Source organism: Salmo salar, chromosome ssa07, assembly GCF_905237065.1.
Source record: "Salmo salar chromosome ssa07, Ssal_v3.1, whole genome shotgun sequence".
Taxonomy (NCBI): domain Eukaryota; kingdom Metazoa; phylum Chordata; class Actinopteri; order Salmoniformes; family Salmonidae; genus Salmo; species Salmo salar.
This window is the reverse complement of record NC_059448.1, coordinates 16,542,765-16,556,246: the sequence shown is the minus strand read 5'-3', so window position 1 is coordinate 16,556,246 and position 13,482 is coordinate 16,542,765. Positions and strand designations below refer to the sequence as shown.

The 13,482-nt window shown below is 40.8% G+C and overlaps 1 protein-coding gene across 6 annotated transcripts in view; it reads left to right on the top strand.

Annotated features, from left to right (window-relative positions):
• LOC106608629 (serine/threonine-protein phosphatase 2B catalytic subunit alpha isoform) overlaps window positions 1-13,482 on the top strand; it is a 138,687-nt gene that overhangs the window by 80,838 nt on the left and 44,367 nt on the right. For all 6 annotated transcript variants that reach the window (XM_014206697.2, XM_014206695.2, XM_014206694.2 and 3 more), the window contains exons 3-6: window positions 3,006-3,130; window positions 4,619-4,730; window positions 5,080-5,225; window positions 8,089-8,228. In XM_014206697.2, the coding sequence (XP_014062172.1) occupies window positions 3,006-3,130; window positions 4,619-4,730; window positions 5,080-5,225; window positions 8,089-8,228 (523 nt within the window). The remainder of the gene's footprint in view (window positions 1-3,005; window positions 3,131-4,618; window positions 4,731-5,079; window positions 5,226-8,088; window positions 8,229-13,482) is intronic.

Below are 13,482 nucleotides of genomic sequence, written 5' to 3'. Positions count from 1 at the left end.
AGGTTACAAAATGCAATATAATGGTGATCGTGGTCTGTACCGTGCCGGCTGAAAACACCCCAGAGACCAATAAGCTATGAATGAGAGGGATTTTTACTTTCTATAATTCCTTACAAATATCCACATTTTTTTTGTAGTAAGCGAGAATGGAAATCCACTTTGCACGATGAGCTGCTTCTCAGACAGCATGAATAGACTATTTGAATGGAATATCATTTGTAACCTACGGTAACACTTTATTTGGATAGTCCATCTGTAGATGCTCTACAGACTATCAGTAACATTTCAACTATCTGCTAACCCCAGCTTTAACCCTAACCTTATTCCTTATCCTAAACTGAATTATAGCCCTAACCCTTATTCTAACCCTAAATGTAACTTTAGCAAGCAGTTGCTTATCAACAGATAGTTTGTTGGTTGTATGACCATCTGTAGATCTGCAGGTGGACTATCCAGACTATCCAAATAAAGTGTGACCCAACCAACAGTTGATTTTGGGAGGGGAAGGGAGCACATTACAAATGAGAACCCTTTGAGTCTAAACCTAAGTCTAAATCCAGAATTGAAACCATTTGAAAAGAGTGGGATTCTTCAAAGATAAAATTACAAAATGAGAGTTTACAATGCATATGCGGAGAACAGATTCTCTCTTCTCTTCCTCGTGTCTCGAGGGGCTTGTAACTCGAGCTAATTACTTTCCAATGCAGTCATCCAACATATGATAATTGGAACTGTCTTCAAGATATTGCTACGAGTTTACTCTCTGTCATTAGATACAGGCTTAAAGACACGTGTAAACAAATAAGTGGATAGCGTTTGCAAAGGATGGTGTTGATATTCATTGCCAGGGACCAAATTAGTAGGCCTATCAGTGCTTTAGCAACTGTGTTTGAGCCAGAGTAGATGGCTGACGTTATCTTTTGCTACTGAGTATCAGTGTATCAATTGTTAACATGAATGTTAATGTTGTTGAACATTTCCTCACTGAAATGTTAGGTTAGAAAAATGGAGAGGGAATTGTCTACCAATATTTGTGAATAGCACACACACTCAGAATAAATCAATCAGGGAATTCTTTGTATAATAATATAAACTCTGATTGGCTGGTCATGAAGGTTCTGACTTGCAGCTGGATGTGACATTCAACACGGGTCACTGCATTGCAAAGGAATGACTAGGACTAGGTAGGACTGGTCTGGGTTCTTTAATCGCAGTACCAGCGATTACAGTGTGTGGCCAGCGGGTGACAAATGTCTGAAGGCTCTGTGGCCTGTGGCTCCTTGGCTCTCTGGGGAGCAGTGGTGAACGGGGTCAGAGGAGCAATGGGAAAACCGATCCTATTTCACTGAGTGGCAAATGGTAATCCCTGATTTCATGGAGAGATTGAGTCAGCCCAGTCACAATGTGGGTCATGTTAGGTTGTTGACTGTAGTGATTAATGGATAGGTGGGGTGGGGATGTGACTAACGTCAAAGGAAAGAAATGTGCCAAAGTCCCTCTGTTATGAAGGAGGGGAGGGAGTGGAGTGTACAGTACAATGATAATGCACATTGCCATACAATTGCGGACAACAACAACACTGTAGAGTTGAGAACTATACAGGCATTGGGATACATTTTGTTCCTCCATAATAACATAATAATAGCAGAATTTTGTTCCTTAGCAATAATAGGCTGTACAAATGACGTTCCTTTCATAGATTTCAGTGAGTGGTGTTCTATGAGCAGAAAGCACAGGAAGTGACACATGTCGTAGTGAGACATTCTATTCTACTAAAGATGCCACTCAGAGTCTGAGAATGTTTTTGACAGGATCTATGGCTGAAGGACAGCTTTATTGATACATTTTTCATGTTATCTCATGATACCACCTCGCTAATAATGGGATATCAATGTACATCAATGGGATATCAATGCACATCAGTGTTTCCATAGATGCTTGTAAGAATAAAATGGCAAATTCAAAAGGTTATTGGGTTATTGAAGACTGACTCTCATACTAATCATACAATAAGAATTTTACTGTGACGTAAAATGTTAGGCCACTCTAAAATCCACTGTAACAGAAATAGTATGGACCTTATTTGTCCCCATGTTTGTTTGTTTGTTCGTTGATAGCCAGTCTTGCTGTATCTCCCTTTACATTACAGTGGTCCTTCTTGGTTTGAGTAGGGTTCAACATTTTGGGAAGGTGTTGCATTTGTCTAGAAAAAAAGAAGCATTCTTGAAACAACATATTTGGTCTGACAAAGTCATATCTCTCATGCTAATAGATGATGTAAAAAGTAGAATATAATAGTTGGTTTGGTCATGTTGATTTGTGGTGCAGGCTAGTTATTGGTCAGAGGGTCTCTCGAGTGGGATTCTGCCCTGGGCCTGCTTACATTGTTTATGCAAAGCAAAACTCACTGTGTAATACAACACATAGTGTCTCAGTTCACATGTTTTATGCATGATGCATGTATTATGAAGGGATGCAGGCGAGACAACACATTTTTGTACCAGTTGGCCCAGGTTCAATTGGCTGGCGACATACAGTACAGAAACACAAGACACTTCGCACTTGCAAATCCTCTCCAGGCTAATTGTATGAAACATGCTTTCAGTTTTAACCTTTCTGTTTGTTATGTGAGAGTAGCAGTTGCATTGTGTATTGGAACTGGGTATATATTAACACATAATTGCCCCCGTAAATAAAAGCTATTGTGCCACTTGGCTTCGGAGGATGGTTTATGATCATGATAAATGTCATGATGGTATTTATGTATTAGGAGGAACAATTGTCACAATGCCCTCTTTTTGTCCTGGGTCTATGTACATGAATTATGATACCACAAACAAAAGTGTAATAAGAAATGGATATTAAAATTCATATTCATATTTTTTTACCGCACAGAAAAGCTGCACTTTTAAAGAAGACAAAGAAAATGTTTAGAATGTGAAAGTCGAGTTGTATGACGTCTTTGTTTGTTTCTGACTATTTCCTCCTCTGTGTGTTCCCTGTAGTTTGTGGAGACATCCATGGCCAGTTCTTTGACCTGATGAAGCTGTTTGAAGTAGGAGGGTCACCGGCTAGCACGCGCTACCTTTTCTTGGGCGACTACGTCGACAGAGGATATTTCAGTATTGAAGTAAGTGTTTCACCTGTTCTAAGAACATTCAAGGAAAATACCACTCAAAAACTATCTTTTGGTATTTGTTTCATTAGTCCATTGTTGAAACAGTCCCAAAATGTTTTGCATGTCAACAATCAAGTTTTCAAGATATACAGTGCATTCGGAAAGTATTCAGCCCCCTTCCCTTTTTCCACATTTTGTTACGTTACAGCCTTATTCTAAAATGGATTAAATTAAAACAAATCCCCATCAATCTACATACAATACCGCATACTGACAAAGCGAAAACTGTTGTTTTTTTTTTTGTTTTTTTGCAAATGTATATCAATATTATTTATTTATTTACATAAGTATTCAGACCCTTCGCTATGAGAGTCAAAATTGAGCTCAGGTGCATCCTGTTTCCATTGATCATCCTTGAGATGTTCCAACTTGATTGGAGTCCACCTGTGGTAAATTCAATTGATTGGACATGATTTAGAAAGGCACACAACTGTCTATATAAGGTCCCACAGTTGACAGTGCATCTCAGAGCAAAAAACAAGCCATGAGGTCGAAGGAATTGTACAAAGAGCTCTGAGACAGGATTGTGTCAAGGACAGATCTGGGGAAGGGTACCAAAAAATGTATGCAGCATTGAAGGTCCCCAAGAACACAGTGGCCTCTATCATTCTTAAATGGAAGAAACTTGGAACCACCAAGACTCTTCCTAGAGCGGGCCATCTGGCCAAACTGAGCAATCAGAGGAGAAGGGCCTTAGTCAGGGAGGTGACCAAGAACCGGACAGAGCTCCAGAGTTCCTCTGTGGAGGAACTCTTCCAGACAGACAACCATCTCTGCAGCACTCCACCAATCAGGCATTTATGGTAGAGTGGCCAGACGAAAGCTACTCCTCAGTAAAAGGCACGTCAGCCCGCTTGGAGTTTTCTAGAAGGCCCCTAAAGACTCTCAGACCATGAGAATCAAGATTCTCTGGTCTGATGAAACCAAGATTGAACTCTTTGGCCTAAATGCCAAGCTTCACGTCTTGAGCAAACCTGGCACCGACAGCATCATGCTGTATGGATGTTTTTCAGTGGCAGGGACTGGGAGACTAGTCAGGATCGAGGGAAAGATGAACGGAGCAAAGTACAGAGAGATACCCATCCAACCTGACAGAGCCCAAATTTGCACAAAAAAAATGTTTTTGCTTCGTCATTCTGGGGTATTGTGTGTAGGTTGATGAGGGAAAAAACAATGTAATCGGTTTTAAATAAGGCTGTAATGTAACAAAATGTGAAAAAAAGTCAAGGGGTCTGAATACTTTCCAAATGCACTGTAGAACTTTCAAAATACAGAAAGTGTCACAGTATGATGCGTTTTGCATAATCCTTTAAGTTAAAGAAGGAAGTGGTTGATGCTTTTGCTTTCGTACATCTGAGACTCCTATTAGTCATTGTGTATTGTATATGTTCTCTGAAAATATGCTAATTCATTTCCTATGTCTTTGTTATTGTCTTCCAGTGTGTGCTGTACTTGTGGGCCTTAAAGATCCTATACCCCAAAACACTATTTTTGCTCCGTGGGAACCACGAATGTAGACATTTAACAGAGTATTTCACATTTAAGCAGGAATGTAAGTGTGGTTTTGAGTTTTTCTTTCTGAAGCATTTTACATTGAACATGACGCTTGACTTTCAAATGTTCACGCGGAAAAGTGCTTCTTGGCATAGTATGAAATCAGATTCTTGCTCTCTCCTTGATATGTATTTACATATGTCAGGGCTATTGCTGTTGGATTCAGGCTTAGAGTATAACCAAAATACCAAGGGCAGAGTTAGAGTTTTTTTATGTCTTTTGGATGTTTTCTGACACTTTGTTTTAACTTTCCGACCCAGGCCCAGCACACTGCCCTAGTGTGTAAGAGCTAGGGGTGTTTGGCCTGGCAACACTCTTCAGTCCTCGCCCTATTTCCACCCTGACAGGTAGAATTAAGTATTCGGAGCGGGTGTACGATGAGTGTATGGACGCCTTCGACTGCCTTCCCCTGGCCGCCCTTATGAACCAGCAGTTCCTGTGTGTACACGGAGGACTTTCCCCAGAAATCTCAAACCTCGACGACATCAGGAAAGTACGTGATTTCCCAAACTACATTCCTTGCATGACAAAGCCCAATGCAATATGCTTTTAATTTGTGCCGACTTTGGTACATTTTACACAGACTACTACATTCGGAATGATCTCCTCTTTTTACCTTAAAATCATGAATACTTGGGATATTGAATTGTTTCTATAGTGTATGAATATATCACATGTATAGTGGCAAGAAAAAGTATGTGAACCCTTTGGAATTAACTGGATTTCTGCATAAATTGGTCATAAAATGAAGTCTAAGTCACAACAATAGACAAACACAGTCTGCTTAAACTAATAACACGTTTTCATGTCTTTATTGAACACACCGTGTAAACATTCACAGTGCAGGGTGGAAAAAGTATGTGAACCCTTGGATTTAATAACTGGTTGACCCTCCTTTGGCAGCAATAAACTCAACCAAATGTTTTCTGTAGTTGCGAATCAGACCTGCACAACGGTCAGGAGGAATTTTGGAACATTCCTCTTTACAAAACTGTTTCAGTTCAGCAATATTCTTAGAATGTCTGATGTGAACCGCTCTCCAGGTCATGCCACAGCATTTTAAATCGGGTCGAGGTCAGGACTCTGACTGGACCACTCCAGAAGGCATATTTTCTTCTATTGAAGCCATTCTGTTGTTGATTTACTTCTGTGTTTTTGGTTGTTGTCCTGTTGCATCACCCAACTTCTGTTGAGCTTCAATTGATGGACAGATAGCCTTACATTCTCCTGCAAAATGTCTTGATAAACTTGGGAATTCATTTTTATGTCGATGATAGCAAGCTGTCCATGCCCTGAGGCAGCAAAGCAGCCCCAAACCATGATGCTCCCTCCACCATACTTTACAGTTGGGATGAGGTTTTGATGTTGGTGTGCTGTGCCTTTTTTTCTCCACACATAGTGTTGTGTGTTCCTTCCAAACAACTCAACTTTAGTTTTATCTGTCCACACAATATTTTACCAGTAGCGCTGTGGAACAACAAGGTGCTCTTTTGCGAACTTCAGACGTGCAGCAATGTTTTTTTTTGGACAGCAGTGGCTCCTTCCATGGTGTCCTCCCATGAACACCATTCTTGTTTAGTGTTTTACGTATTGTAGACTCGTCAACAGAGATGTTAGCATGTTCCAGAGATTTCTGTAAGTCTTTAGCTGACACTCTAGGGTTCTTCTTAACCTCATTGAGCATTCTGCACTGTGCTCTTGCAGTCATCTTTGCAGGACGGCCACTCCTAGGGAGAGTAGCAACAGTGGTGAACTTTCTCCATTTATAGACAATTTGTCTTACCGTGGACTGATGAACATCAAGGCTTTTAGAGATACTTTTGTAACCCTTTCCAGCTTTATGCAAGTCAACAATTCTTAATCTTAGGTCTTCGGAGATCTCTTTTGTTCGAGGCATGGTTCATCAGGCAATGCTTCTTGTGAATAGCAAACTCAAATTTTGTGAGTGTTTTTTTTAACATCTCCAATCTCGTCTCATTGATTGAACTCCAGGTTAGCTGACTCCTGACTCCAATTAGCTTTTGGAAAAGTAATTAGCCTAGGGGTTCACATAGTTTTTCCAACCTACACTGTCATTGTTTAAGTGATGTATTCAATATAGACAAGAAAAATACAATCATTTGTGTGTTATTAGTTTAAGCACACTGTGTTTGTCTATTGTTGTGACTAAGATGAAGATCAGATCAAATTGTATGACAAATTTATGCAGAAATCTGGGTAATTCCAAAGGGTTCACATACTTTTTCTTGCCACTGTATGGTTTTTAACAAGTCATGTCCATGTTTCATTAAAGTGTAATGGATGTTCAGTATAAGAAGGATCATGCATTTTCCCTTGTAACAAACATTAATTCAAGTGGATTTTATTATGTGAAAGGCACATCAATTAGGTTTACACAGACCTTGGTTAAAACCTGTTTAATTTCTCCTTTTTGCTGTTCAAGGAAGTAGTCTTTACAATTTCTCTTGAAATATTTATTTAGAAAAGAATGACCTTGATAACACAACATGGACTACCTCCCTCTCAAGCAATGCCCCAAACTAACAGAGATTTGCAATCTGGCCCTCTGATTAAACCTTTTGAATAGTTGGATCCCGCTTTTTCTCAAATTCAATAACGACAATTGGATTTTGTGGCTGCAATCAGATGGTCTCTGTAATAAAATCTACACTATTGAAGTGTCCATTATGCTACAGTATATACTGTACCAGGCTTGGGGTCAAGTCCATTTAAATTCCAGTCAATTCAGGAAGTACAATGATATTCCAACTCAAATTGCAAAGATTTGAATTTGGTTTACTTTCTGAATTGACTTGAATTTAAATGGAATTTATTCCAGCCCTGGTATATACATTCTCTGAGAAATGACTGTCATGAGCTTTTGGATGATCACTTTAATTTGTAGCTTTTCATTCCATTTCCCAGGAGGAGGTATTAGTATAGTCAAGATTGAAAATATCTATTCATGTTTCATACTCATAAAAGGCACAAATTGTCATCCAGTCCATCCAATTACACGTTGTGGGTTTCTTTCACACACAGATGTGAGACCCTACCAACTGTTGTACTGTAACATGCTCTGATGAAGGCATAACTGCCAAAATGCAGTGCTGCCGTTTCCCAATGTTCTTGAACTCGGGATTTCATTCGAAGTTTTACTGTAACCACAGTTCAATGTAGCAAGACGAATTGTCAACTCAAGATCCGCTTCAAGTCATTTTCCCTTTCCCATACAGTAGGTATCACTACACCAACTTATTGAGGAAGCTAAACTGACTCTGTTTCCGCATAGATAAGACATTTTCCCGACTGATTGACATTGTATCTCCTAACTCTGTGTACCTCTGTCTCTGTAGTTAGACAGATTCAAAGAGCCCCCTGCGTACGGGCCCATGTGTGACCTGTTGTGGTCAGACCCCCTGGAGGACTTTGGGAACGAGAAGAGCCAAGAACACTTCACGCACAACACAGTGAGAGGCTGCTCCTACTTCTACAGGTGGGCCGTCACCTCCTTCACAAGCTGCGTAGTGTGAAAAAGAGGCTGTGAATGTATTCATTTATTTGTCATTTAGTTGGCAGAGACAGTGCACATGATTAAGAGTGTGTGTGTGTGTGTGTCTTAACTTGGCTTTTGTAATCGTTGGCCTTATCTTGCTTTGTTACCATTGCTGACTTTGTTAAATTGCTGATGTATCATACAATGGACTTGACATTGATCTAGTGTAACACTTCTGGGCTCTACAGTAATATAACCCTCCAAATAAAACAGTTAACTTGTGCCATTGAAGCATCATTGAACCTTCCTTTGCCAAATCCTTCCAACCCACGTTATTCTGACAAATGTTAATCTTCATTCAGTCCCCTTCGAAGCCCCTCACTCCCTTTTCTACTGTCTGGATCATAGTAGCTTTGTAACCTGCATCTGTCATGGACCCAGGGAAACTGCCTTTTCTCTTATTACTCTGTCACAAGTGTTTATGTAACACATAAATGAACTCCCATTAAATATTTAATAATTTTTTATTTAACCTTTATTCAACTAGGCAAGTCAGTTAAGATCAAATTCGTATTTACAATGACTGCCAACCCCGGCCAAACCTGGACAACGCTGGGCCAATTGTGCGCCACCCTATGGGACTCCCAATCACAGCCGGATGTGATACAGCCTGGTTTCGAACCAGGGACTGTAGTGATGCCTCTTGCACTGAGATGCAGTGCCTTAGACTGCCGCGCCACTCGGGAGCCCAGTCACAGGCAGAGCAAACAAAGGAAACGCTGGAAGTGCTGCGGGAGCTCACGCTGTCCTGAATGTAATGAACTTGTGCATTAGCACAGGGCCAGAGAGTCTTCTCCAAATGTGAGTTTTAGTGCTCCAGTGTCCAATTATTACAGGTGGACAGACGCTCATTTGATCCTGGCATGCTAGTGGAAAAGCCAGCCTGAAGCAGCCCAAGCTGTCAAATGTTTCTCCTGGGTTAGTGACTGAAGATATGATTCCCCTTAGAAATGCAGTCCATCCAACAGAAGGCAGTGAATTGGGTAGGGTTGTTCTCAAGGCATTACTTAGAATTTGTATATTGATATAATTTGAAAAGACTGCATATATCATATTTGTCAGAGACTTATTTTCTGTTCCCATAATACCTATTTCAAAGACCTCCTATTTCACGAGCGTAGTAACGTAATATTTGCTCTTTGGACCCCAGGAAGATTAGCAGTCTCCTAAAGGTCTTTTCATTTTGTGAAGAGTTGCCTTCCCTTGCAAGTAGGAGCTAGCTGGCAGCCTGGCTAGCTGGCTTTAGCCTAGCCCAAAGGCCAGCAGAGGGCGATATTGAGTCGTTCCCATTTTACAGTCCGAACACATTGTATTATGCCGGCATTACACTCGTATCCCCTGCGGACCGCTTTGTACCTAAAACATTCTCCATTCAGGCTGCAAAGGTGTCGACTTCCTCCTTAACTATATTTAATAGTGAGATGACTGAAGAAAACTGGGAAAATATGCATACTTTCTTTATGAAACACCATTTTCCACCACCATGCTAAAGTGGCTAATGCCTAGGAATGCTATTCCCGGATGTTGCCTATTGCTTTCAGCCAATCAATTTGCAGCAGTCTGTTGTTTACCCTTGGCTGAACACAGGGCACAACATCAGGAAGTAGCATTAGCCAAATGGTGTTTCATAAAGCAAGTATGTGTATTTTCCACGTTTTCTCTGCCTTCTTGCCATCAGTAGGAAATTGACACCTTTGCAGCCTGAATAGATAATGTTTTAGGTACAAACCGGTCCACGGGGGATATGAGTGTATTTACGGCTACATACAATGTGTTTGGACGGTAAAATGAAACCATCAATATCAGTTCAATATCGCCATCTGCCGGCCTTTGGGCTAGCCTTAGCCTGGCTAAAAACATAGCAAGCCAGCTAGCCTTTTTAGCTTCCCACATCGCCATGTGAAATAATCTGATTTATATATTTTTTTAAATATGCCCTGGCAGATATTCTTATACTTGCCGGTGTAACCTAAAACATTATCCCAGTTTGATATGCTGCTTGTGTATTCTTTCCCATATCAGCTAAAAATAGAACGTCATGTTTTGTTCACAAGAAAAAAAGCACATGGATTGCTAGGTGGCTACAGCAGGTTCTACCATTTTAGCCTGTAATCAGTAGTTATTACTGTTATACAAAATATATTTTTGGGTGAATTCTTGTTGTTTGGTTTACTGTTTGAACAATTAGCTGAGATTACATTTGGTTATCAATGCAAAATAGGCTAATTTGATGAATAGCCTATAGAACCAAGTGGCAACACCGCCTCCACGGCCTGTCTCAATTTTCAGGTAGTAAAAAACCACGTTAAATACCGGTAAACGACATTAAATACCGGTAAACGACACTCCGAATCTTGCTTCTGCGTAGAGCTTGTCGTCAGCTTTATTTATTTTATTTTGATTTAACCTTTATATAAACAGGGAGTCACAGTGAGATAAGGCAATAGCTAAAGGGGATCCAAATAAAGAATGAAGAATTAGCTTAGGTATTTTATGTGGGAACAATGATGCTTATTTGCATTCAATATTTGATGTAGGTCAGGACTATGTGATAGCTGTGCATATATTTGTATATGATCCAACAGTTTGCAGTAAATCAAATCAAATAAAATTGTATTTGTCACATGTGCCGAATACAACAGGTGTAGACCTTACAGTGAAATGCTTACTTACAAGCCCTTAACCAACAATGCAGTTTTAAGAAAAGAAAAGTGTTAAAGTATTTACTAAAATAAACTGAAGTAAAAAAGAAATAAACACAATAAAAAAGAAAAGTAAATGGTCCTACTTGAGTTAGATTTGTACATGACCCAACAGTTTGCTGTAAATGGTCTCACTTGACTTATACTGGAACATGCTGTCGTACACGTTGATTCAGAGCATCCCAAACATGCTCAATGGGTGACATGTCTGGTGAGTATGCAGGCCATGGAGGAACTGGGACATTTTCAGCTTCCAGGAATTGTGTACAGATCCTTGCGACATTATCATTCTGAAACATGAGGTGATGGCAGCAGATGAATGGGTTGACAACGGGCCTCAGGATCTTGTCACGGTATCTCTGTGCATTCAAATTGCCATCGATAAAATGCAATTGTTTGTTGTCCATAGCTCATGCCTGCCCATACCGTAACTCCACCGCCACCATGGGGCACTCTGTTCACAACATTGGCATCAGCAAACCGCTCACTCACACGACACCATGCACGTGGTCTGCCGGTTGAACGTACTGCAATATTCTCTAAAGCAATGTTGGAGGCAGCTTTTGGTAGAGAAATTAACATTCAATTATTTGGCAACAGCTCTGGTGGAGAGTCCTGCCGTCAGCATGTCAATTGCACGCTCCCTCAACTTAAGACATCTGTGGCATTGAGTTGTGTGACAAAACTGCAGATTTTAGTGACCTTTTATTGTCCCCAGCAGAAGGTGAACCTGTGTAATTATCATGCTGTGTAATCAGCTTCTTGATATGCCACACCTGTCAGGTGGATGGATTATCTTGGGAAAGGAGAAATGCTCACTAAAAGGGATATAAACATATTTGTGCACAACATTTTAGAGAAATAAGTATTTTGTTTCAGGTCATGAAACATGGGACCAACACTTTACATGTTGCATTTATAATTGTGTTCGGTGTAGATTTGTATATGTCCCAACAGTTTACTGTAAATGGTCCTGGTAGAGTTAGATTTGTATATGTCCCAACAGTTTACTGTGAATGGTCCTGCTAGAGTTAGATTTGTATATGTCCCAACAGTTTACTGTAAATGGTCTCGCTTGACTTAAATTTGTAAAGGACCCAACAGTTTACTGTACATGGTTTCGCTTGACTTTGAGTTGTATATGACCCAATCGTTTGCTGTAAATGGTCTCGCTTGACTATCTGCCAGACAACAGGGACCCTGTCAGGGAGAGAAATGTCACCCCTGTCACTTGAGAGAGCGTAAGAGAGCTGTGTTGTCGCTCTCGGGTTCTGGCTGCTAGTGATATTTCCATGGTATGCCCCTGCCATCGCAGAGATATCTCTGATATCTCAGTTACAAGGACCCAGTGTACTAAATCCAGTAGGATCGACTATAGACAGAGGGAAAGTGATTTAAAGGTGATAGGCACTGTTTGTACAGTCGTGGCCAAAAGTTTTGAGAATGACACAAATATTAATTTTCACAAAGTCTGCTGCCTCAGTGTCTTTAGATATTTTTGTCAGATGTTACTATGGAATACTGAAGTATAATTACAAGCATTTCATAAGTGTCAAAGGCTTTTATTGACAATTACATGAAGTTGATGCAAAGAGTCAATATTTGCAGTGTTGACCCTTCTTTTTCAAGACCTCTGCAATTCGCCCTGGCATGCTGTCAATTAAGTTCTGGGCCACATCCTGACTGATGGCAGCCCATTCTTGCATAATCAATGCTTGGAGTTTGTCAGAATTTGTGGGGTTTTGTTTGTCCACCCTCCTCTTGAGGATTGACCACAAATTCTCAATGGGATTAAGGTCTGGGGAGTTTCCTGGCCATGGACCCAAAATATAAATGTTTTGTTCCCCGAGTCACTTAGTTATCACTTTTGCCTTCTGGCAAGGTGCTCCATCATGCTGGAAAAGGCATTGTTCGTCACCAAACTGTTCCTGGATGGTTGGGAGAAGTTGCTCTCAGAGGATGTGTTGGTACCATTCTTTATTCATGGCTGTGTTCTTAGGCAAAATTCTGAGTGAGCCCACTCCCTTGGCTGAGAAGCAACCCCACACATGAATGGTCTCAGGATGCTTTACTGTTGGCATGACACAGGACTGATGGTAGCCCTCACCTTGTCTTCTCCGGACAAGCTTTTTTCCGGATGCCCCAAACGATCAGAAAGGGGATTCATCACAGAAAATGACTTTACCTCAGTCCTCAGCAGTCCAATCCCTGTACCTTTTGCAGAATATCAGTCTGTCCCTGATGTTTTTCCTGGAGAGAAGTGGCTTCTTTGCTGCCCTTCTTGACACCAGGCCATCCTCCAAAAGTCTTCGCCTCACTGTGCATGTAGATGCACTCACACCTGCCTGCTGCCATTCCTGAGCAAGCTCTGTACTGGTGGTGCCCTGATCCCGCAGCTGAATCAACTTTAGGAGATGGTCCTGGCGCTTGCTGGACTTACTTGGCCGCCCTGAAGCCTTCTTCACAACAATTGAACTGCTCTCCTTGAAGTT